This window comes from Diabrotica undecimpunctata, chromosome 7, assembly GCF_040954645.1.
Source record: "Diabrotica undecimpunctata isolate CICGRU chromosome 7, icDiaUnde3, whole genome shotgun sequence".
Classification (NCBI taxonomy): Eukaryota; Metazoa; Arthropoda; class Insecta; order Coleoptera; family Chrysomelidae; genus Diabrotica; species Diabrotica undecimpunctata.
In genome coordinates, this window is record NC_092809.1 from 38,957,194 (window position 1) to 38,983,022 (window position 25,829).

Sequence of the window (25,829 nt, forward strand, 5' to 3'; positions counted from 1 at the left end):
CACATTAAAAACACGTTAATCGCATGGGTAGCATAATGAAATAAATTTTTTTTCACGCAAGGGGTGGATGCCACTTGCGCCCACCCCTTTCACGTAGTACACTGTACCCAATCTTCATTTGTAGTTTCTCCGCAGATGAGACACTCGGTAGTTTCTTCTTCTTTAGTGTTCATTTCTAAACTTCCACTACTTGGTATTGCAGACGTAAAAAGTTTTCTATTTACATCAAGACTCTTCTTTTGGCTTTTTTTTTGTTCAAGCTGTTTGGTTTGGTTTTTTTTAGTTGGTTGCATTTTCTTTTCTGTTCTCTCTGCTGTCTTTTTTATGTTCTCTTGTAATTACCTTAAACCGTTTCTCCGACATAGTTTTATAAAGAGATCTAGTCAAAATCTCACTCTTTTCATCTTGTCTCTTTCTTTGAATAATTTTCTTCCTAGCCTCGTATGTTACAGGTAAAACTTTGTCCGTCATAATTTGAAATAAGGAAAGCTTGGGGCTCTGAAGAACATCGCAGGATTTAGAAGTGCTGACAATAGCTAAAGGTACAGCTACTTGATGCCAAAGATGTACAGGGCGGAAAAACTGGAATTGTGGAACACGATTTTAGTGGTTTTTTAGAAGAGGTAGATAAAGCTTCATCAAACCTGTCGTTTACAGCCAATGATGGTCCAGATGAAGGTATTGTTTTGTAGAAAGCTTCATTGTCTTCAGAAAAGTGAGCTGTATCAAGATAGTCTAAATCTGTAAAAAGGTCTTCTTTAAAGGGTACAAACCAGTACAGGTAAACCCAGACTTTGCAAGTTCCATCCTACAAATAGCTTGGAAAGTTGCTGTAACCAATCCAGCAATGTCTTTTTGAGTTATTTTAAGCGGCCGATATTGGTTTATCCACTTTGCACAAGCCTCATTGTACGCAGCCTTGAAGGGTGTCATTATTGCTTGGTCAAGAGGCTGAAGATTGTGGGTGGTGTGAGGGGGTGGACTTATCATGCGAACATTGTGGTCTTTCGCATATATAATTAGTTACAGTTCCTTATGAGAACTGTAGCCATCAAGTATCAAAACAGCCGAATTTTTCTTAGTGGGATTCACTCGAGCAATACACAAATAATGGAGGTAAAATACATCACCTGTCGCGTTGATAGATAGTAGCACAGTTACATTTCTGTCTCTCTCATTGAGGCATTATCATGGACCACAGAAACTCCCGTTTCTCGCAGTTAAATACTTTAGTTTTACGAAAGTTTTAAGTGCTCAGCTAACTTCAAAAGCAAATCTTAAAAACTCTTTTTTGTTCATAGGCATCTTGTTGTCTAAATCTATTAAATACTCAACTAATTTGATTTATATCTATTCAGAAAATTTCTTCTTATAATAACCCATAAATGGCTTCATATCCACGTCGCCATCTTGTCCGCCAGCGTGCTCTTTGGGGCAGAAAAATGAAAAGAAGCTTGTCTAATAGTCATTTTGTTTTCAAATACTTAATTGTCATTTTCATCGAGTATTCTGACCAAACACCGTTTTTTTTTTCTCTTTCGTCATCGTGTTAAATGTACCTGGAAAGAAAAAAAAGAATTCGTGAGCTCGCACACAATATTTAGTGTCCCGTTCTTGGCAATTCATGACTGTTCGATACTGGTAAATCGTGGTTGGGAGATGATTTAATGTTTTCCTTACAATCTAATGTTTGTAATTAAATATCAATTACCTCTAGGCTATGTAAGTAGCATTAACACAGACTATAAGAAAATAAAATCTACTTACCAGGCATCACAGTTTAGAAGCTTCAAAGTTAGGTTGGCAAAACCGTCACTGTGACAAAAATATATTCTCCACCCACTGTTACTATAAGACTGACACAAAATGACTGCCGCCTGCACAGTGAACCTAAGTTGTAAAACTGTTCCCGCTAAAGCGCATAACCCTGCTATTTAGCGAACTTTATCGGAAACACACAAAAACTTAGCAGTGTCCGGTACTGGGTAAGTCTCCCCTAAGTCATGCTCAGTGGAACAGTGAGCCATTGAGTGCGGTATTTAAAATTTTCCTACTCGCAAATAATTTTTAATCATTAATAATTCTTATTTTTCAAGCATATGGCCTTTGAATGGCCTTTATATTAAAATAAATATTAATAACTCTTTTTTGGTATTTTTGGCTTTTTTCGATGACACATAATTCTTGCGTGTAAACTAAAATTTCAGGGAAAAGATTAAATAAATATAAAGCATTAGTAATTTATTTTGTATTATTTCGCAGGTGTAATAATTTACAACTAATAAATTACAATTGTATCAAATACAAAATTTATTCAAATTGATCACATATTAATATCTAAGCGGTGGGCAATCTCCGTAACGGATGTTAGAACTTAGAGAGGCTCAAATTGCGATTCGGACCATTTCTTACTTATATCGAAGATAAAACAAAGAATATCAATGGTAAGAAAAGAGAAAGGCGCCAAACAAAGAAAATGGAATACATATATGTTTAAAAATCCTAAAAAGAAGAATGAGTACCAGCAGAAAATAAAAGTAATATTAAATGAAAGAGGAGAACAAAACAACATTAAAGAAGAATGGAATGTTATCCAAACGACAATTACAAATATGGCAAAGGAAACATTAGGTGAAACCTCAAGCAAAAGAAACGAGGAATGGTTTGACCAAGATTGCCAACAAGCAATAAATAGCAAAAATATAGCTAGACAGAAATGTCTGCAAAGAGATTCCCGATTGAATAGAAGGGCATATGAAGAACTCAGAAAAGATGCAAAGAAAATATGTAGAAGGAAAAAGAGAAAAATGTTGAATAAAAAAATGCAACAAATTACAGATTATAATAACAGAAAAAATACTATAAAATTTTACAAGAAAACCAAGCAATACACTCAAGGATCCATGACAAGATCAACAGTTTGCAAAGACAAAATGGGGCAATTATCAGCAAGAAAGAGGATATAATGAAAATGTAGAAGGAGCATTTTCAAAAGCTGTTAAACTCAGAAAAAGAACAAAATGAAGATAAAGAAATAATTCACCACACAGCAGAACAACTAGTTGAGCAAACAACATTGGAAGAAACGATAAACGTCTTAAAACATTTAAAAAATAACAAAGCCCCTCGCACAGATGGAATAACTGCAGAACTGATAAAGAATGGTGGACATGCGCTATGGAGGCGTATCCATAAACTAATCGACCGCATATGGACACTAGAAGCCATCCCAGAAGATTGGAAAGTAGGAATCATACCTCCTATGTACAAAGGGGGAGACAAATGACTCTGCAAAAATTATAGGGGCATAACAGTTTTAAATGTCGTCTACAAGATATTATCAGGAAAGAGGTCAACTATAAGACCAAACACATATGTTAAGAGGTATACATGAAAAATATGTTAAATTTAACATACCTATTTACAACTTGTATATCGATTTCAAACAGGCGTTTGATGGAGTAGATCGACAAAAGATGTTAAAGCAACTATCCATGTTAGGGATACCTAATAAACTGGTTAAACTTATACGAATGACTCTGGAGGGTTTCAAAGCTATGTTGAGAATAGATGGAGATATGACTCAGGGCTTTGATATTGAAAATGTGATGCCTTATCAACAACACTTTTTAATCTAACTTTAGAAGCTGTTGTTATAAACGGCTGTATTAATAGAAGATCAATGTAAATATGCGCATATGCGGATGATGTTGCCATAATAAGCCGCAACAAAAGGGTATTAAGCGAAAAAGTTATAGAACTGAAAGCAGAAGCTGCTACGTTTTGTCTATATATAAATGAAAGCAAAACAAAATATATGGAGTGCACAAAATCGAATCAACATGAGAATCTGAAGGTAGACAACCATACCTACAAATACGCCTCCACTTTTCCCTACCTAGGCTCAATAGTAAATGACAACAACATCAGTCAAGAAATACAAGCACGAATTCTTAGCGGTAATAAGTGCTTTAATGCATACAAAGACTTAATGAAAAGTAAGTTACTGAATCGTGAGTGTAATCTTAGAATCTACAAAACGGTAATTAGACCAGTGGTCACATATGGATGTGAAACGTGGACCCTCTCAACCACTGATGAAAATCAACTGAGAATATTTGAGCGCAAAATACTTATGAAGATATTTGGACCAACCAAATGCAGCGATGGTTCGTGGAGGATTAAAATGAATCACGAGCTGGATGAACTAATGCAGAGCGCAGATATTGTTAGATTTGTAAAGTCACAAAGACTAAACTGGCTTGGTCACCTAGAAAGAATGCCAGATAATCGAGCTGTAAAAGTAGTTCAGAGATGGAAGCCCCAAGGAAACAGAATAAGAGGAAGGTCCCGTAAAAGATGGATAGACGACGTATAGAGGGATCTTAAAATCATGAACATCAGGCAGTGGCGAAGGAAAGTATCCGACAGGGCAGAATGAAAAAACATTGTTAAGCAGGCCAAGACTCACAAAGGGTCGTAGCGCCATTAGAAGAAGAAGAAAATTACAATTGTGAAAATTGCAATGCAATATTTTTTTTCAATTAATCAAGACATCTAATTAATTGCTGAAATATCAGATTAAAATAGACTATTTTATGTAAAATTTTGTGACCTATATTAAAAATTGTATTTGGGTTGAGAAAATAATGATAAATTGCAGAAAACTGTCAAAAAAGACGTAAAATTTTGAAAAAAAAAATGGGGATTTGGCCATTCAAGTGATTATAATACCATTTCATCCTCTGATAGAAGAGCTGTGCTTATTTTTAAGAAAAAATGATAAATATGGGAAAAAAAATTCTTGGAAAAAATTGAATTACCTATATAGACCGCCAGTCTGGAAATAGAAAGTTGAAATTTGGTAAATCATCATATTTTATAGTATAGAATACGATTGTAAAATTTAAGCCAAATAGAAACCAACTTTAAGCACATTTGCGTGGTTGACGTTGAATTGGCCATACGTTCAAATTATCTGGAAATATAAGAGGTAAGAGGTGAAATTATTGCATCAATTACAAATTTTATGAGCTGTTTCATGATGTAAGTCATATGTTAAGTCTAATAACTGGTATCGTTCACAAATAATTATTTTTACCTTGCCATTTAAAATTTGTATATTTTCAGTGTTATTGCTCATTTACTGGCCAAAATTGAAATGAACGAAGATAGAGAACTGCTCCATAATCAATACAGGGACATAAGTCAGGAGCTCCATCTAAAAACCGACGTTCTTAGGAAGTACAGGCACAAAGTGAAAATAATGGAGAAGGAAATTAGCGATATTCAAAGCGAATTCGAATGCGAGAGACAAGACTACCTGGAAACGATACGAAAACAAGACCGAAATAATAAACTAATGAGCCAAATTTCCGATAAACTTGTAGGAACTCTCAAAAAGGAGTGTAATTACAGGTACAGTAGAAAAGTTTAGAATGTAACCTTAAAAAATACTTTTGCAACTTAAGAATTATCGATTATGTATTAAAGCTTCCAATTTTGTATCTAAAAACAAGTTAAGAATATACAGAGTGAGTTTTTTGTGCGAGATTGGTCGTTAATTCCATTTCAAAAAAGTTGTTGGAAAAAATGTAGGCAATGATATTCTCCATGCTTGGCTAATATGTCGAATTCTACAGCGTGATTAATAATTACGTGGTAAACCAAACATACAATTTCTGTATGTTTTGTCATATTTAGATTCCTCTCATTATTTCTGTTGAGACAGAAATTTTGAGATGAGAATGTTGACAGTATAGGGAATTTAACGAGTCATGACCATTTGTAAATCGATATGAAATAAACACACTGTATGTAAATAAGGAATAAATAAATAAGTATTCGTTTAACATAATAAGGTAAACAATATGTTCCAGTTTTTAAATTAAGTTTAACATAAGTCATTGCTAAATATTCTTATACAGGGTGAACTACAAAAGAAAATTACGATTTTCTCATATTTTTAAATCTACCATTCTATATTTTATTTTAATATTAATAAAATTTTAACAAAAAAAAATTTCATTTATTATTATGTATTAATATTAATACTCTTTCATTTTTATGCAGCTATAAAAAAATGTAACCGTTTTAGATTACTGTAATGTCCTCGCTGAGTGCGAGGACATTACAAAAAGAAAGAACAATGCATATAAACTGATGCAGCAAAGAAGAACCCGAGAAAAAGAACAAAGATATAAAGATCTCAGAAGAGAAGAGAAGTACATCCATCGGAGAAAAAAGCGAACTTATGAAAATAGAGTATTGGAAGAACTTGAGGCATTAAAAAAGGAAATTGAAACAAGAAAATTCTATAGAAATCTAAATAAAGCAAGAAGAGAATTTAAACCAAGGATCGGACTATGTAAGGATAAGGAGGATATACTCAATACAAAAGAAGTATTGAAAAGGTGGGTGGAACACTATAAAGAACTACTTACTATCGAAGTAGAAGATCCAAATCAACCACCCCAGGAGCAAGCAACAATACACCATTGGAGCCTCCATCAATTCAAGAAGTACGGGATGCAATAAAACCCCTAAAAATTAATAAATCTCCAGGAAGTGATGGTATACCCGAGGAATTTATTAAATGTGGAGATGCTCTAATTATATATATATATATATATATATATATATATATATATATATATATATATATATATATATAATCATACTGAGAGCCTGGAATGAGGAACAAATCCCAGGTCTATTGGGATCGTTTGCCAGCTACATAAAAAGGGTGATCAATTGGAATGTAGAAACTACAGGGGAATAACCCTCCTTAATACAGCATATAAAATATTTTCGAGTATTTTATATGGTCTCCTGAGTGCATATTCAGAGGAGCTTCTTGGCGAATATCAAAGTGGTTTTAGGCCTGGTCGATCAACAACAGACCAGATCTTTGTGCTAAGCAAATACTGAAAAAAACCAATGAATTCAATATCGATACATACCATCTTGTCGTAGATTTTAAATCGGCCTATGATAGTGTCCTAAGAAATAAATTGTATGAAGCCATGGATGAATTCCACATCCCCGATAAACTGATAAGATTGGTTAAGGCTACAATGCGTAAAGTTGTTTGCAAAGTCGAAATACAGGGCTAATAATCACATGCATTTGAAACGCATGTTGGGCTGTGATAGGGAGATGCGCTGGCGTGTCTTCTTTTCAACATAGCTCTGGAAAAGGCGGTCAGGGATGCCCAAATAGACAAGAGAGGAAACATTTTTAATAAATCATCCCAAATTTTGGCATATGCAGATGATGTTGACCTAGTTGCCCGCACAACACGCAAGCTAGAAGAAATGTATACCACCTTGTCAAATGCCTCAAAAAATATGGGCCTGCAAGTAAATGAGGAGAAAACTAAGATAATGGCATCAACACCCAATAATAGAGCCAGAAACATCGGCCACCAATTCACGGTTGATAACTCTACCTTTGAGTGGTGGACAAATTCACATACTTAGGCTCCCTGATCACCAAGGAGAATGCCATGATGGAAGAAATCAAGCGAAGAATAATCCTAGCAAACAAATGCTATTTTGGACTGAGTAGACATATGAAAAGCAGAAACTTAAGCCAAAAAACAAAAATAACCATATACAAAACCCTTATACAACCAGTGTTGACATATGGGTCTGAGACATGGACGATTTCCAAGGCAGATGAAAACCTCCTGCTTATATTTGAACGAAGGATCTTGAGAAGAATATTCGGTGGCATCTGTGAAAATGGTATTTGGAGAAGGAGGTACAATTACGAGATATATCACAGATAAACAGATAAACATATATTTGGTGGTAAAGACGTAGTATCCCTTATAAAAACAGAAAGACTAAGATGGGCAGGACATCTGGCAAGATCACAGCAGAACAACCCTCCTAGAAGAATCCTTATGTCACAGCCTGTGGGAAGTAGAAGTAGGGGTAGGCCAAAACTCAGATGGAGGAATGGTGTAGATGAGGATGGTAGAAAAATAGGCGCAGCAAACTGGCAACAGTTAGTTGGCAATGGATAGAACTGACTGGCGTAATAGACTTGGGAAGGTCGAGGCTCTTTTATAGGGCTGTAGCACCAATGATGATGATGAACCGTTTTAGATTACTGTTATATCAACCTATTCTAAGCCATGAAGTTTTTAGTAAAAGATTTATAACTGTCGATTGTGATGAGCAATTTATTATTAATAGGTAAAAGGCCACTTGTATCAGTTAACAAAGGTAAAACAGAAGGCTTTGAAAAAATGACAGTTTTCATATTATTGCCTTTTTAATCGATCTATATGGCTTGTCTTTAGTTTTAAAAATAAATTTTTCTGTTGAAGAATTAACAATATGATCGGGTTTTAAGAGAAAGTTCGAGAAATTGCCTACTTGCATCCAGAATATACCAACAGCGATATCCTCAACGGAGGAAGGCAAACATAAGAGCTTTTTGAAAATTAATGAATCTTTTGGTTCGCACTGGGTCAGTTTCATATGAATAAAATAAAATCACATCAACATGACATTAGTCAAACTTCGCAGATTAGCTTTTTGTCAATGGTTTGCATTTTTGTTTCGATTGTGTGCTTTATTAAGGTGGGGCTACATTTCACAAAAATGGAACAGTGAATCGGCATAATGTTTATTACCATGCATCAAGCAATTCCTACTTTATTAAGTCACGGTCAAACCAGGTTGTCTATAAATGATTGGGGTAGTATTGTCGGGGACTATGCGATTGGCCAATATTTTTTTGACGGCCGTGTGAATGCTACCATATATCTGGATTTTCTGAATAATCATTTGCCATTACTACTGCAAAATGTTCCTTTCACTTTAATATTCGCCAAATAATGTGGTTTTCACACGACGGTGTTCCAGTTCATCACATTGCCTTACAATCACCTAAATAATAATTTCCTGCAAGATGGATAGACAGAAGAGGATCAAGTGTTTGGCCACCACAATCACCGGAATTGTCAAAACTGATTTTTTTATGTGGGGCTATATAAAAAACCTTCTGTACCAGAAGCCTCTAACAACAACGCCAGATGATATGAAAAATAGAATAAGAAAAGCTTTTAATAATATTGACTTACAAATATTAAGAAATGTGTCTCGGTCATTTGCATATCGGTTACAAACTTGTATAGACGTTGGATGTCCAGTCCAGTCAATAAAAGATAAATCAAACGTAAAGATTAATTCAGTGCAGAATAGGCGATCTTTAATTGCAATTTGTATATTAAACAAGCCGCGAGACAATATTTTTATCTTTTTTATGCATCCTGCAAAGGCAGATTAAATTTCTGTGCTGAATATTTCAATGAAGGTGATCTATGCAGAGAGAAAAACACTTGTGGTCATTTATACATTTTTTTTTCAACATCTCATGTAGATCTAGTAATCCGCAGTCATATTTCCAACGACACACACACACCCGCATACACACTCACACAAAATTTCATGTACTTAATGTCAGCGCATTGTTAGTGTTTTTTAATGGGGTATGTACTCGTAATTTTTTGCATATATTGATCAATATTGTTTGATTTCTCTAACAATCTTCTTTTCTCTTCGACCACTTATAAATAAATACTAACAGGTTTGCTTAACGAACATACAAGGTAGGTGTGATTGTTTGCTGTTGTTTGTTTCTATAAGTATTTTGATTTTGAGTTTTCCTTGGTTACTCTAAAAAAAAAGACAAAGTGGCGTCCTTTTTTGCATTGTATTGTTTATCTTATATTTCTGGTTTAGCACTAGTAGCTATCATCTCCTTTTTTCCTCTTTTCAATTGTTTCTTTTGTTTATGTACTAGTAAGAACGATTCACAAAACTACGCCCACATATCATCCGATTCTAAGCAACGCGTTTTCGTTCGTTTAGCGTACCTTAAACGCTGTTCATCGTTTGTGTTACAATTTTTGACCATATTTTGCCGTTTTTTTATCGTTTAATAATACCAAAATCCAGTTTTCGTGAATATTAGGAACTTATTTATTATCTGTTTTTATTTCTAGTCAATCTTGTGAGTTGTGACATTTTTATGGGTACCATATTATCCTGTTAATTGTTTATATCAAATAACCAAATAACGTTTTTATTCTTAGCGATTTAGAAGCGATAAAGGAACAGGCAATATGGTTAGAGGATTCCCAAAAATATAAACTTCCCGATTTGGTTATACCAAGAACTAGGTTACCTCCACCCGGTGAGTATTTTTTATTTATTAATTTACTCGTTTCGTTTAATATTATTTTCTTTGTTGAAGACGTCAATCTAGTAAAACTATTTTAAAAGTCAGACACTGGACAGAAATCGTTTGATACTTTAAACTTTTGTTAGTAATGCCGAAAGGTTACGTAGTTACTATTACTAAATTACTTTAGTTAATATGGTTAAGTTTGTGATGTTGAGAAAACTGGTCTGATTTGGAGAAGTGGAAAGAATACCCCAGAGAGACTCCGGAAGAAAATTATGTACAAAAGAATTCAAGTATGCTTTTATTGAGAATGGCAAGGAGTACATTGCTAATGTTAAGTTTTAATAGTATTATTAGAGTTCATGATGCAATGTACTGTTTAATACTCCACGACTCTTCACATCGTTTACACGTTTGTGTATGTTGACGGCCTGAAAGGTCTCGCGATTTGGTTTTTACCTTCTCTGTGGGATATTCAAATCCATAACAGTAGCAGTGGCGGCTTTTGGGGCTAGGAAGGATAGGCCGGGCCTACCCAATAATTTTAAGAGCTTTAAAATTGAAAAACATATATTCAAAAATTATGTTAATGCATGTAAATAACTTTTAAATGTACTAAATTACTCAATACATTAGCGTCCGTTAAAACAACTATGTTATTATATTACCACAGAAAGCATCGAATCGTATTCAGACATTTTAAATATCATTAATAGGCCCGATCGGAACTGGCCGACCCAGCTCACATAAGATCCCCGTACAAAAAGCGTTTGAAGTTAGGCAGCTTGCCGGACAACGATTTATATTGTCGTGTTTATGCTTGCTGTTTAGGCACCAGACGATCGGGCCTACACCGACCATCGTTTTTGTAACGTAATTATCGAATTGTAATATAAATTTTCTTTTAAATTATGATAAAAAATATGTAACATAATCTGTAATTGTAACATATTTTTAAACAAACAACACAATTGCAAACAAGTGCACGGTTGCCCAAATAAATTTAAAAAAATTGGTAAAATTTGAAGAAAAAAAATCACATTTGCGTGATTTCTATATCGCCTGATTGTATGCAAGTTATATATGTGAGATTGTTTTATAACTGATACATAAAAATGAGTTTTTATGACGCTTTACTGGGTTGCAGTAATAGGAATGTTAGTAGTGAGTGTTTGAACATTGTTGCTTCACTATTGGAATCGCCATTATCTAGAACTGAAATTGATAGAAAAAAAATTATTATGAATGAAAGGCCTACTCCAACATTGCGTATATTGACTATATTGTTGGCCGTGTTTGTTATTTTCTAATAAGAAATGTGCATGGAATTGTGAAGGATACTTTGATTTAAAAAATATGTCTGCCTTCTTAAAAAATCATTCCAGTTGCAAGGAACATTTAAGTAATTTCCTGTCCTTTAAGGATGTACAGAAGAGTGCGTTTTGTGTTCGCGATTTGCTAGATGAAAAATCAAAAATCGCAAAAATTAAAATCGCAGAAGTTAAAATTAACAGAGAAATCATTAAAAAATTAGTTAGGGGGAGGGTCATGACCCTGTGACCCCTCCCTCTGGATCCGTCACTGATTACACATAGCTATATGTAATTTGCTGGCTTGGCCTACCCAAAATTTTACCACACCAGCCGCCACTGAACAGTAGATGCATTTTGATCTATGTAGAGATACATAAGTATAGATGATATGATATACATATAGATGATGACATAAGATCTTTAATGTAGTTGTTTCTTCAATCGCCATTTCTATCCGTACTCCGTTCATCATTTTTTTGTTTCATTCTCTTTTAAGATTAATTTCTCTTATACTTACCAGCTAATTCGCTCACAGTATTTGGTAACTAAGGGCTCTCCGTCTACTCTGTTAATCTTGTTTGAGCTGCCGTTTTTGATTTTCTGAATATGTGTCCATTTTCAATGCTTTCTATTAAATTTCCTAACCACTGTTCCCTTTTAATTTTTCCTATATTCTTTGCAATTCTACTTTTTTCATGGTAATGCTGTTTGTCTGTAATAGCTTCATCACAACCTTTTCCAAACCAACCATTTTTATTTTTATTCTTTCTTAATGCCATTGTTTCTTCTGCGGTTTTAACTACTGCCTCTTGGATTTGTAACCATTCGTCTCCTATACTATCTTCTATTGGTGTTATTTTTAGTCTTCGTCTAGGTTATGTTTTTCTTATGTATGTTTTTCTTACACTTTTTTGCTTTCTTCTTCCAAATGTTTTATTTTCCATGGTCGGTTTTTGCTTTGTCGTCTTTCTTCTTATATAATAGTCCATATATTATAGTCCAGTCTTATATTATAGTCCAGTCGTCAGAGATTTGACCTCTAAAATTATACGAACAAGATAAATTTTGATAAGAATGTCAATTTTAGGACCCCAAAGAAGATTCAAAAATTTTTCCACTTCTACCTTCAGGCTTCCTCCTAAAACCCCCTCGAAGGGGTAAAGCGGAAAAAATCGGTTTAAAAAGAATCTGCTAAGAGGCATTTGAAATATGCCTAAGAAACTTTTATGTCTTACGTCACGAAAAATGCTTTCACGAAGCCGGCATTAGGTGGAGTTTATAGGTGAAGTTGTTTGTAGTTTTAAAAAATGTACTTGTGTAATGGAAAAGAATGAGTTTAAAACGTTTTAGATTGTTTGTAATGTGAAAGTTTAAAATTCAGCGTTTCTTAGGCATATTTCAAATGCCTCATATTTGATTTCAAAACTCAAAATCGAAATTTCATGCTGTAGGTTTTAAGGATTAGGCTCTAGCAATGGAAATTCCATAGTGACCGGTCAATTAAAGTGATACACTGAAGCTATTTTCTTGTGGCATTTTAAAGTATTTACTATTTTATTGGGAATACGCCACAATTGAAGGTTAAAGTAAGTTTATTGACGTTTCAATTTTCACTTCGAAAATCGTTCTCAAAATACAAACATTAGTAAATTAAACAAATTTTGTTTTTTTGTTACTTGGTGAAAAATTCTTCTAATAATTTAATTTTATCTGACTCAGTTATATTGACAATTCAGACATACATTATACATTTTAAAGTAGATGACTTTAAAATGATATTGCCAATATTGTTGAGTTGCGTTCCTGGGACGACTTTATTGATAGTTCATTCGATTACATGAAATCAACTTTAACTTGATAATATCCATCAGAAAAAATCATAGCTTGTAATTCGTCTTTAAAAAGACAAACACATGTCATGGTGACAGTAAAACTCTCCTGTTAGTGATTACATAGTAAATTATGAGGGAAAAACCAGGAAAAAAACCTCATAATACTATCCCGACATGGTAAGTATTTGGTAGTGCATTTAGTTTATTTTCAATAAACACCAAATTATGATTTTATATGTTTTTTATTTAAAAAACATAAATGATGTATCGTCTATATGTTACTGACTTACTAATACTGGTATTTTCCTTTTAATAACTTCCTCTTTTAATATGGATAGCCAGATCCTACTACATTCTGCTCACGAATTTGCAACACAATTGGTCTCATTTAGCATAATTAGAGCCGCTTCTTTGATTTTTCTCTTTTTACCATCCGTTTCGTTTAGGACTATATTTGAATCATTCCATTGAACCCTATGTTTATTATTCCATGCGTGTTTACATATTTGAGATCTATCAAATTCTCTATTTTTAATATAAGATTGATGTTCACTTATTCTTACATTGAATGGCCTTGATGTTTCACCTAAATAAAACTGATCGCATTCACAAGGTATTTTATAAATATAATTCTTTGTCCTGTCTTGTTCATTGTTAGGTTTGGTTTTAGACAAAATAGATCTCAATGTGTTTGTTGTTTTGAATGTTGTTGAAATGTTGAATTTATTTCCTATCCTTTTAAGTTTTTCTGATAATCCTTTTATGTATGGTATTGTTATTTTCCTCGTATTATTCCTTGTATATGCTGAAGCATCTAGTTCTAAGTTGTTCTGTTCTATTCGGTCGATTGTTGAAAATTCCTTATTTATAAACGATAAAGGATAATTATTTTTTAATAAAACAAATGTTAACAAATGTTTTTCCTCCAAGAACGAATTTTCGTTACAACAAGCAATTTTGGCACTATCGTATAAGTATTTAATGATTCCCTTTTTAATATTAATATTGTGATTTTATTTGCAATTTAAATATCTGTTGGTGTGTGTTGGTTTTCTATACACCTGAGTCTCATATCCAGTATCGTTCTTAGAGATTAAAACATCCAGGAAAGGTAGTGTGTTATTATATTCCTTTTCCATGGTAAATGTTATTGTCTCTTCTTTATCGTTTATGTCATTCAGGAATGTGTCCAACAACTCTGATCCATGAGACCATATTGAGAATACATCATCTACATACATATCTCCACCATACTGTGGGTATTAAATTTTGTTTAGAAATAATATTTGTTTCAAAATCGTCCATAAATATCTCGGCTAATAATGGAGATAAACTAGAGCCCATTGCTAGACCAAAATTTTGTTTATAGAATTCATTATTTAGTTGAAAATATGTATTACCAATACATATTGTTAATAACTCCATTATGGCTGATATGTTTATTCTTGTTCTAGTTGCTAATGTATCATCACTCTCTAATTTTGTGTTGACTATATTTAAAGTCTTATCTAATAGCCCATTCGTAAATAAACTATTTATGTCAAAACTTACCAAAGTATTATTTGAATTAAATTCAATAATTGATAATTTTTTTAAAAAATGTTGTGTATTTTTTATAAATGTGTCATTTTTATTTGCAAATAGTGGTATAATATTTAATAAAAATTTTGATAGTTCACTACAAGAAGAATTCATAGTACTACAAATGGGTCTAAGTGGTATATTCGTTTTATGAACTTTCGGTACTCCATAAAAATGAGGGGTCTTACTGTAATGAGGTGTAATTAATCTTCTCTGATAACTTGTTAAACAATCTTTAAACTTCAATAAAGTTCTATATATTCTGTTTTCCAAAGGCTTTGTTGGATCCTTTGTTAATTTTGTATAAGGTCCGTTTATTATTATATCTTTAATTTTGTTTTCATATTGATTTTTATCCATTACCACAGTTAATAATAATGAACATAGGGTTCAATGAAATGATTCAAATATAGTCCTAAAAGAAACGGATGGTAAAAAAAAATAAAAGAAGCGGCTCTAATTATGCCAAATGAGACCAATTGTGTCGCAAATTCCTCGGCAGAATGTAGTAGGATTTGGTTACCCATATTAAAAGAGGAAGTTATTAAAAGGAAAGTACCAGTATTAGTAAGTCAGTAACATATAGAAGATACATCATTTATGTTATGCTACGTATGAATTACATGCTATGATTTTTTCTGACAAATATTCTCAAATTAAAGTTGATTTCATGTAAACGAATGAACTATCTTACAAGTAAAGTCGTCCCAGCAACGCAACTCAACAATATTGGCAATATCATTTGAAAGTCGTCTACTTTAAAATGTATAATGTATGTCTGAATTGTCAATATAAATGAGTCAGATAAAATTAAATTATTAGAAGAATTTTTCACCAAGTAACAAAAAAAACAAAATTTGTTTAATTTACTAATAATATTATCAACATCATGTACAATCTTTGGTAACATTTTTCATTTTAAAGGGTTTTTACCCAAATATTTTGGTGGCTCAGGCATGGTAACCTGTAAGTATAACCATTTTATTGTTTTTAACCTTAGTCAAAATTTTAAACCACGTTTGCTGTAATTAAATGGTTTATACTTATTTTAGGTATTTTAACCTGATGATGGAACAGTTGTTCCGAAAACGTTCGTGCTTGTAATGTTGCCCTTTTAAGGGTTTTTATAAAATAAAATATACCCACATACAAAGACTAACCTCTTTAATTTACTAATGTTTGTATTTTAAGAACGATTTCCGAAGTGAAAATTGAAACGTTAATAAACTTTCTTTAACCTTTAATTGTGGCTTATTCCGATTTAAATAGTAATTACTCATGAAAATCGTAAAAAATGGCAAAAATTGCGCAACGTTTAATTATTTAACACCTTGTATATATACCCAAGTATATGAAAATAAACACGCAGTTACAAATCCTACGACCACTTGTTATAGAAAACGGCGTCATCGAAACAGTGAACGAATTTGTATACCTGGGAGCGCTCCTTAACACTGAAAATAATACTACCGCAGAGATAAACCGCAGAATTTTCACAGCCAACAGATGCTATTTTGGACTCAATCTCCTCCTTAAATCCACAACTCTATCGAGAACTACAAAAATAAAACTCTACAAAACAATAATACGCCCAGTCTTAACATATGGTTTAGAGACCTGGACTAGAACAAGAACAAAGAAAGGTGCTAAGGCGAATCTATGGAGCAGTGAATGACAATGGAGTATGGAGAAGACGATACAACTTCAAACTTTATAGAATATACCAGGAACCTGATACCGCAAAATTATGCGATGGGAAATATGGAAATATGTGCTTAGCGGAGGAAGTCGATGGATAGGGACGACTGCAGAGAAATTCTTGGTGAGGCTAGGACCCACGCAGGGTTGTAAAGCCAGAATGATGATGATACAAATTTCATTTAAAAAATTTATTTCGCGAGCGTAACTGATATTTAAAATTGCTGGTCGCTCCAAACGTTGTTTCGGACAAAACGGTTCATTCTACACAAAAAGTGCTAATACAATTTTTTTTAATTATCTCAGCTACATTTCTTGTTTAAAACATTTTTTTTCTACGGTGTACAGATTCTTGGTAAATCGATTTTTTCCGTTGTCACCCCTTCGTGTGGAGGGGTTAGGGGAAAACTTTTTTGAATCTTTTTTGGTGTCTCAAAATTTACATTCTCAGCAAAATTTAGCTTATTTGTATGGTTTTTTTAGGATCAGTGGCGTTTCCGTCTCTGACGACTCTGACGACTAAAATATTATTTTTATTTTTGAATAATAAGTGATCTAAGTCGACATTGGCTCCGCTATAGGATCTGATTTGCCTGGTAACATCCATGTAATTTCGATTTTTATGCTAAACTATGGTACTGGTTATCTGCTTGTTGGTAGCTACTACAAAATCGCAAATTATTTTGATATTATCGTTTCTTCTCTTGTGTATTTTTTGAGTTACTACTATTTCTTTACATCAATCTTCTTTACCAATTTACCTATTGAAGTCTCCTATTTCATATGCTTCTTCAAGTTTTTCATAAAATGTTTGTTCTGCAGTTGCATTTGCTGCCTCTGTTGGTAAGTATACTTTGGTAAGTTTATTTTTTATTTGGATTTACAAAATCCGCTTATTAATCATTTCAAATTTGGCAATTTATTCTTCTTATTTCTTGTCTAGTATAAATGCTGTTCCTTCATACCCTTGTTAATCCTCGTTGGCGTACCAGATTCCGTATTTCTTTTTGTCAATGATGCCTTGTATTCCCCATCTGATTATATATATATATATATATATATATATATATATATATATATATATATATATATATATATATAAATATATATATGTATATATATATACACTCAATACGGATATGGGACAATTGTGCCGAATTTACCTGAAGTACGTTCCGCTAAGGGCACGATTGCGCCAAACTAACTCAGATGGTCCGTAATCCCTGGGTATGATTGCACCGCTTTTCTTGTTGATGTAATATGTTAATGTCTTCTTTATGCGACTGCAATGCATTAAAAAATGAAATAGGTTAGATTACATGATTAAAAATGGAAATAAAATATAAGAATTTATCCAAAGAATATATACTTGGGACTTATATTTACTAAGTATAAAACATATTTTACTTTTGTTTGAGATATGTACACCTAATTAATTATATAATCGTGCCCCTAGCTTAAAGGACTCTTTAACGATACCGGATTATAACGGGCACCATCGGCGCAATCGTCTCCTGTCCATATCTACTCGATATTTCTTTAGTTGTCTTGCTACTTCTTCCAATTTTTTTTGCAATAATAATGTTTTTACATTCCATGTTTCTACTCGAATATTTTGCTTTTTATGGTTTATTTTATTTCTTTGTGTATTTTTACTATTCTCTTGCCCTTTAGCTTTGCGGTCGTCTTCTTGTTTTGGTTTGCATTTTGTTTAACTAGTTTTTTGGTAAGTCTATGGCAAGTAAGTAGGAGATTTAAATGATGTCTTAAAAGTACTACTATATCATCTGCGTAGGTACGCTATCATTGCGTCATATTTTTATTTAGTGATTCAATATAGGGATAGCGGGTAGACACTTTTCTACGATCTCGGTAGAGAATACGCCTACTTCAATAGAGCGACTCTGCATATGCGAGCCATGCTCTGCTCTCAATTTCTTACTGAGAGAAATCATGTACCATTCCTTTATCCTTTCAAAATCTAGTTACCTATTTCCTATTCCTTTTGGGTAAAGGGCAGCACTGATTATCAGTACCAGCTTAATGCACAAAGAAAATGATCGTGGACCGGCTTGAAATTAGACTACAACAAGCATGATTTTTGAATGGCTGTGGTACTGTGATGGGGCAACGTGAAAAGAGAAAATCGCCCCCATTGTATTTCCCATAATTCTAAATGGCAAACACAAACAGCTTATTCGTGTCAGGGAAACTGGCAAACACTAAAGCCGAGATGATAAGAATGAAAATAGACATCTTGGGAATGCCTGATTCAGCAAAAAAAAAACAAAAGATAAATACATATATTATTCAGGAGAAACAGACCCAGAATATCAATATAGAACGGCTACATTAGTATCGGACAAAATTGCGCAGTCAGTCACAGACTTCATCCCTCTAAATAATAGAGTAGCAATGTTGAAATTTTGAAAAATGTTATAACAACATAGATCAAATAATGCGACTGGCATGAAGAGGCGAGGTAACGATGATCATGCGTGACTTCAACGCAAAAATTGGTCGTGGTGCTGAAGCACACAATATATGATCTTGGTACCAAGAACTATAGAGGAGATAGACTTGTACAATTCTGCGTAGAGAACAACAAGTTAATATCCAACACCTTCTTCAAACATCCTAGAAGACTATACACTATATCACCTGTAGACAGAGAAGATAGAATTGTTAGGGATCCAATTGACTCGATTTTGCTCGATATCAATTTTAAGAAATACCTAAATAAAATCTACGAAAACTTGTCTGTGCAGACAGACGTTGAAGTGACATAGACAGCCCTAAAAACGTAAATAACAAAGATACAAAAAGAAGACATCAGGATAATAAAAAACAATGGGCGTAAGACGAAAACATAAAACAAACCCAATAGAATACAAACGAATCAAAAAAAAATCATTAGAGAAAGTGCAGAGAAGCTAAAGAAAGAATGTAACATAAAGACTGGATGTCAAGAAAATTCACAGAAATCGAACAACTTCAGGAAAGATACGACATCTTTAAAGTCCATAAAAAAAGTGAAAGAAATGGCAGGTAGATACAGAAAGAGGCATGAAACAATATTAACAAATAATAATAACGAAATAATTATAGATACAGAAGACAAACTGGAGTGATGAAAATTTGATGACGATAGACCTTGTTCTTCACCATCCACACCACAGATGATCGAATAAATATAAAAGGTCCAGAAATAATCAAAGAAGCAGATTCATGCAGTAAAAGCTCAGAAGAACGGAAAAGCCACCGGTAGAGACAATTTCAACGTCGAAGTACTTAAATTAATTGCAGACAACGAAAGAAATAGACTAGATAACAGCACTATTCAATAAGATATATGACACAGTTAAAATGACAAAGTTAAACCATCAGACTGGCTGGAATCAACATTCGTAATATTTCCATAAAAACCAATTTCTTTGAAATGTATATAAAGAGGATGCTCAAAATTCCATGGGCACAAAAGTTACCAAAAATGAGGTACTTCAGCGCATTAGTAAGTAAACAAAAAGAATTATTAAGAATAATCAAAGAGAGGAAAATATTATATGTGAGTCACGTGTTGAGATGGAAAGATATTAATTACTTCAAATCATATTGGAAGATAAAGTACCGAGTAAAAGAGCCGTAGGAAGACGCCAGAACTCTTGGGTGAAAGACTTGAGGAGATGGTTTGACCGCACATCCGTAGAAATATTTCATGCAGTAGTTTTCAAAGCTACAATTACCATTTGGATAACCAACCTTCGAAAGGAGACGGCTCAATAAGAGGAAGAAGGTCCCATATCCTTTATATTTTCCGAGATTCCTTGTTCTGTTACCATATCTACATTGAATTATCATCATGAATTTTGCTATGTTCCTTATTTTCTAATACTTTCGTAAAATATGAAAAATTATACAAATTCACTATTAATATAGGACGAACGTATGATATTCAGACCGCTCCAGGTCGTTTAGAGAGTGACGAAGATATGAGAGAAGAAGAAAGCTCAGTAAACCATTCTTTACTAAAGGTGACAGCTAAAGTAAAATATAAAACAGTTTGGCTTTTTTATGTTAAATATAATTTTGGCTAATGGTATCTTTTAATATTGCTCATTACTCATAGCCTTGTATGATACAAAAATTAAAGCTTTTCTTTTAATTTTGCATGTCGCTGCATGATGGTATAGACCAGAACGGCAATGGAATATCATCAAGCGAATCTAATACTTCGAGTCCGTATTATTATAACGATGAGGTACTAATTCCTTTAAGATTTACTTTTGCACTGTTAGCTTAAAACCTAAATGTATACACTAGATCGTACCTTTAGTAGCTATCCCTTTTACATACAGCTCTACCAGATAAGCTTAGCAAATTGATTGCGCAAAAGAAAGCCAGCTAGAGTGAAATACAGCTAAAATTACTTCAATTTTTCTCTTGCTATTTTATTAGATATTTGTCGAAAATATTTGTGTAGTACAATAATTCGAGTGTATTTTATGCCTGTAGCAGCGAATGGACGGAATCGAGAGGGAAAATATTATCAGCAATTATTTTCAACCACCAACAAAAAGGGTCAATGAACTTTTGAGACAATCGGCAAAATTGGACGCTGCAACGGTTATACAAACTTGGAAAGGTAATAATATATCATAAACCAACGTTTTATTTGCTCATACGAGATTTGCTATCAAAATTTTGAGATATGATAACACTGGTGTGGAAATAGGTATTAAAGGACGGAAGTCGGGAATATTTTTCACGATGATGTTTTTATGATTTTTCATTTCAGGATAAGTACCAATTCGAGATTGTGTTAACCGAGTTTTTTAATTTAAACGTTACATTTCGGACGAGGATTTTGTGAAGGTTGTCTAAAATTGTCTATTATGCAATAAAAATCGATGTTCTTCTTCTTTAAGGCAACTGGTGGCGCCACCAAGTTGCACCACTAGTGACTCAGTTCGTGACGAGGCATTTAAGTAAATGCGACCTATTAGATTACGACAACTGGTTGCGCCACCAGAAATTGTTGTCGTTCTGGTGACCGAACCCGGCCACCAGACGGGTAACATGATCTGGTGGCGCCACCAAGTTGGGGCATTATGTTATATGTACCCTATTAGACTAAAGCAACTAGTTGCGCCACCAATAGTTGCTTCTAGACCATTCTTTCTCATCTCTTTTGATTTTTGAGTATTTTTGAGTTCCGGCTTAATACTGTGATTGGGTATTCTTTGTATATGTTTTTTCCACATTTATTATTTGGAATTTCATCTGAGCTATCGTGTTTTATGTTCATGCTTTGTCTGATCCTTTCATTTGTTGCTATTCTTCATCGTGATTTTCGCGCAGTTTTTCTCCAGTAATCTATCTATGTGGCCCTTAGTAATTTTTCCATCAGTTCTGTCAATAGTCATATTTCGCAGCTATGTATTACTATACTCTTACTATATCATCATAAATTCCATTTTTATTTTTGTTCTATTTTATAAGATTCCATTTAACATTGATGTTGCTTCTTTAAGTTTTCCTCCGTTTGTTATTTGCCTGTCTACGTCATTCTTTAACTATTGTAACTCATATATAACTGTGAAAGAAGCCTGTTATAGAATATTGCCGTCGAATTTTTGAAAACCCGAACTCATTACGATCATATTATTGGTACATACATAGTGATACATCACAATTTATTTGCCAAAATATTCTGACAATTCAATAAACTCGACCAGCAACGATGGATGGTTCTCCACTACAACATGAGTATATTAGCTTAGTTTACACCGAAGAATTTTTCGGCATGCAGAACATTGAATTTTTGGATTTGTTATATGTCATTCAATCCCGATTTGGCACCAAGTGACTTTTTTTATTCCTCCTTTAAAAATTGAAAATAAAACACTTATTTTTCAGTTATCTTGTTCAAAATTTGGAAAAGCTTCGGAAATCCGGTGAAAAACGGTATGAAAACGTTATTTTCGAGGATTAATGTTTTTTTTTTATTTCTATTTCAAAACTTAGGTAGCAACATTTCGTTCTGATTATTGTAAATAATTTAAAAATAACTAAAGTATTTATTATGTCAAATGTTCTATTAAATGGAAGTGAATAAAATGTAGATTCAATATTTGCTTTTTAGTTTTATTTTAAATTATACAGGAGGGATTAAAGTAATCTGAGCTTCTGTAATGTTACAGTTCGACTACCCGTTTATTTAGTTCTACAGGGTGATAGTTTAGACACATTTACATTACCGTCAAATATGTAAAAATCGAAAAAACAGCTCAATTTTACTTGTAGCTTGTACTTTTTCAAATTTCTTAAAAGTCTATCTGAATTAATTTTTTCTGTAGTTAACTTGCGCGCATTAAAAGTAATTACTCGTACTTGAGATACTAAACATTTATTTTTCATCGAACTTTCCATTTTAATTTCAATATATACTTATTCCACTTCAAAGAAATATTTAAATACTTGACAACACTGTAGCGAATCTAACGTTAACAGCTCAATCTCTTCCGCTTGACGGTCAGAAATGAATTACATATTTAATTATTTAAAATGTGGTCAATGAGCAATAAGCTAATTATTTCTTGCTTGTCGTACTGTACAGCTATAGTAATTTTCAAGATATTTGGTGGACTTTAACAATTTCCGGTCATAAACGACCCTTTATGTAGATAAAATCAAGATATACAGGGTTGGCATTCACACATTTTAATGAGTGTAACAATCCTTTCTTATGTAATATTATATTTACAATAAAGACCCTAAGTTTATATTGCTTATTTTTAATGGTGTATTATAGAGAGATAGGGAGGAATAAATTGAGGGATAAAATAAGGTGAGAAGATTACAACAGTTCGTAAAAAAAAATTATAAAACAAAACAAATAATCAAAAGGTCAGTTGCCATATAGTTCTGGTTTGCTATCGCTATCTCATCTAAATTAATTATAACCGGTTTAATTATAGTTTTGTGATCCAGAGGAATATATGAATTTTCTTTAGTTTTATCTGACTTAGACAAATAAGGATATTCAAACGTAACGTATATGCGCATAAATAATATGCATGACTTTTGCCAATAATGTGCATAAAAAATTAAATATAAAATTCAATAAAACACGTTATATAAAATTTTAAAGTACATTTATTATATTGAATAGGTAAAGTAAAACCTTTACAATAATTGTACTTTTTATACTTCAGATTTCTCATAAAAACTGTAGACAATTAAATGTTTCTCAAAATTTTCTATTAAAAGTTTGTGTTTTCTGTCAGAATATAGATATTTATAAATAGAAAACTTCTTTCATATCAACTGATGTGATAAGACCATAATTTAGGTTAGCTGAGAGGCATTGGTCCACGTTGGTTTCTTCGAAAATTTTTCCCGGAAAATATCTTTGAAGAACCGTGGCAAATCCTACATTTTTGTCAATGGTATTATTTAATTTTTGTAAAATGTGTGCTGCAATTGTTCCGTTAACGTTTTCACAAGAAAAAATAAATCTTTCCACTAAAGCAATGTTTTTCAATCTGTGAGTCGCGACCCCTATGGTTAGATTAGATTAGATTAAGAGAGGTGACCTTTCGGTCTATTCCACTGCGACCTTTTCAGATCTATTGTGGTCCTCTAGTCCTAGATAACATTCTCTAGCCTGACCCTTTTTATAAAGTCTAGTAGCTTCGAGACTGTACCTTCCATGTAGCTATTTGCCGGTGGATTTTCTTCTCCTAATGCAAAGAACCGCACATTTGCCAGACTGTTACACTGACATAAAATGTGCTCTGCTGTTTCTTCTTCGAGGTAACAGAATCTGCACAGGTTATCATCTAATAATCCCATCAGCTTCAATTGCCTATTTAGCTTACAGTGCCCTATTAGAAGACCTACTATGGCCTTGACTGTTTTCCTGTCTTTGCTTATAAGGTCTGCCGTAAATTTTGGCAAATGTTCTCTAATGAACTGTTTCGCCTGTCTTTGTCCTGGTGAATTCCTCCACCATTCCAGAGATTTGTGAGCTACCCACTTCCTTGTAGCCGTTCTTGTTACTGATTTTGCAACTCCGCAGAAGGGTTCCGGTCCAATAAATGGCAATGATGAGCCTTGTTTGGCCATTTCGTAACCTACCGTAACCTTGCTACGGTCTCCTAGTTTATTTAGGGCACACACGCAGGCCTTAAGCGCTGTCTGACTATCTGTGAAGATGGCAACTGAACAGAACGTTATTTCCTGCCTTTCTAATTCTTTCACGCAGTGATGGATTGCAGTTATTTCCGCCTGGAAAACTGTCACATCCTTAAATAGACTTACCGGGAAATGTATCCCTTGATTTGTCCCTCCTATGCCAGCTCCCACACCCTCCGATGTTTTTGAGCCATCCGTGTACCAGGTAGCAGCAGCTTGTATGGGTACACCTTTATTCCAGTCTTCCCTGCCTGGTATCTTAATTGTGAACGTATTGTTAAAGCTATATCTCGTAACTGTTGCATCGATGGGTTTCCCCATTACAATATCGGCTTTTAGCTCCTCGATTAGCTTGCTGTTGTCAGTACCATGCATCTGGCTTATATGTCGCTGACTATGGATTAATCTGTGCATCACGGATCTGGCTTCGCCCTGTATAAAGATATGAAGTGATGGTTGTTTTTAAGGCCCCCGTAATACACAAGCATGCTAGCCTTTGTGTATTACCTAGCAGCCTTATTGCTCCCACTTGCTGCGTCTTTGTCCACCTCGTCACCGAGCCATAAGTTATCATGGGTCTAATAACCCTTGTATATAACCATAGAGTCATTTTGGGGTTAAGTCCCCAATTCTTACCGCACATTCTTCTACATCTGCCCAAGGACATAGTAGCTTTCTGTGTGGTTTTTAGAATGTGAGTATTCCATGTAAGCCTATGATCAAAATATACCCCAAGGTATTTTGTTTCTTTGGCAAATGAAATCTCTGTTCTTCCCAGCACCGGTGGTTTTAGGACTTGTAGTGCTGTTTTTTTTTTTTGGTGAAGTTGACAATTTGTGTTTTCTGAGCATTGACTATCAGTCTCTCTTGTTTACACCAGTCGTCAACTATATTTAGGGCTGCTTGCATTCTCTCAGACACTACCTGAGCAAACCTGACCCTGACAACGATTGCTATATGGTCAGCATATCCTAGACAATAAAAGCCTTCTGTGGACAGATTTCTG

The 25,829-nt window shown here is 33.5% G+C and overlaps 1 protein-coding gene across 6 annotated transcripts in view; it reads left to right on the plus strand.

Moving 5' to 3' along the window:
- Kif3C (Kinesin family member 3C) overlaps window positions 1-25,829 on the plus strand; it is a 141,546-nt gene that overhangs the window by 104,392 nt on the left and 11,325 nt on the right. For 2 of the 6 annotated variants that reach the window (XM_072537113.1, XM_072537114.1), the window contains exons 10-13: window positions 5,131-5,418; window positions 10,112-10,212; window positions 20,564-20,658; window positions 21,140-21,269. In XM_072537113.1, the coding sequence (XP_072393214.1) occupies window positions 5,131-5,418; window positions 10,112-10,212; window positions 20,564-20,658; window positions 21,140-21,269 (614 nt within the window). Of the gene's footprint in view, window positions 1-5,130; window positions 5,419-10,111; window positions 10,213-20,563; window positions 20,659-21,139; window positions 21,270-22,543; window positions 22,666-25,829 lie in introns of those variants that run through there. The other 4 variants (XR_011951375.1, XR_011951374.1, XR_011951376.1 and 1 more) reach the window with 4 other exon arrangements.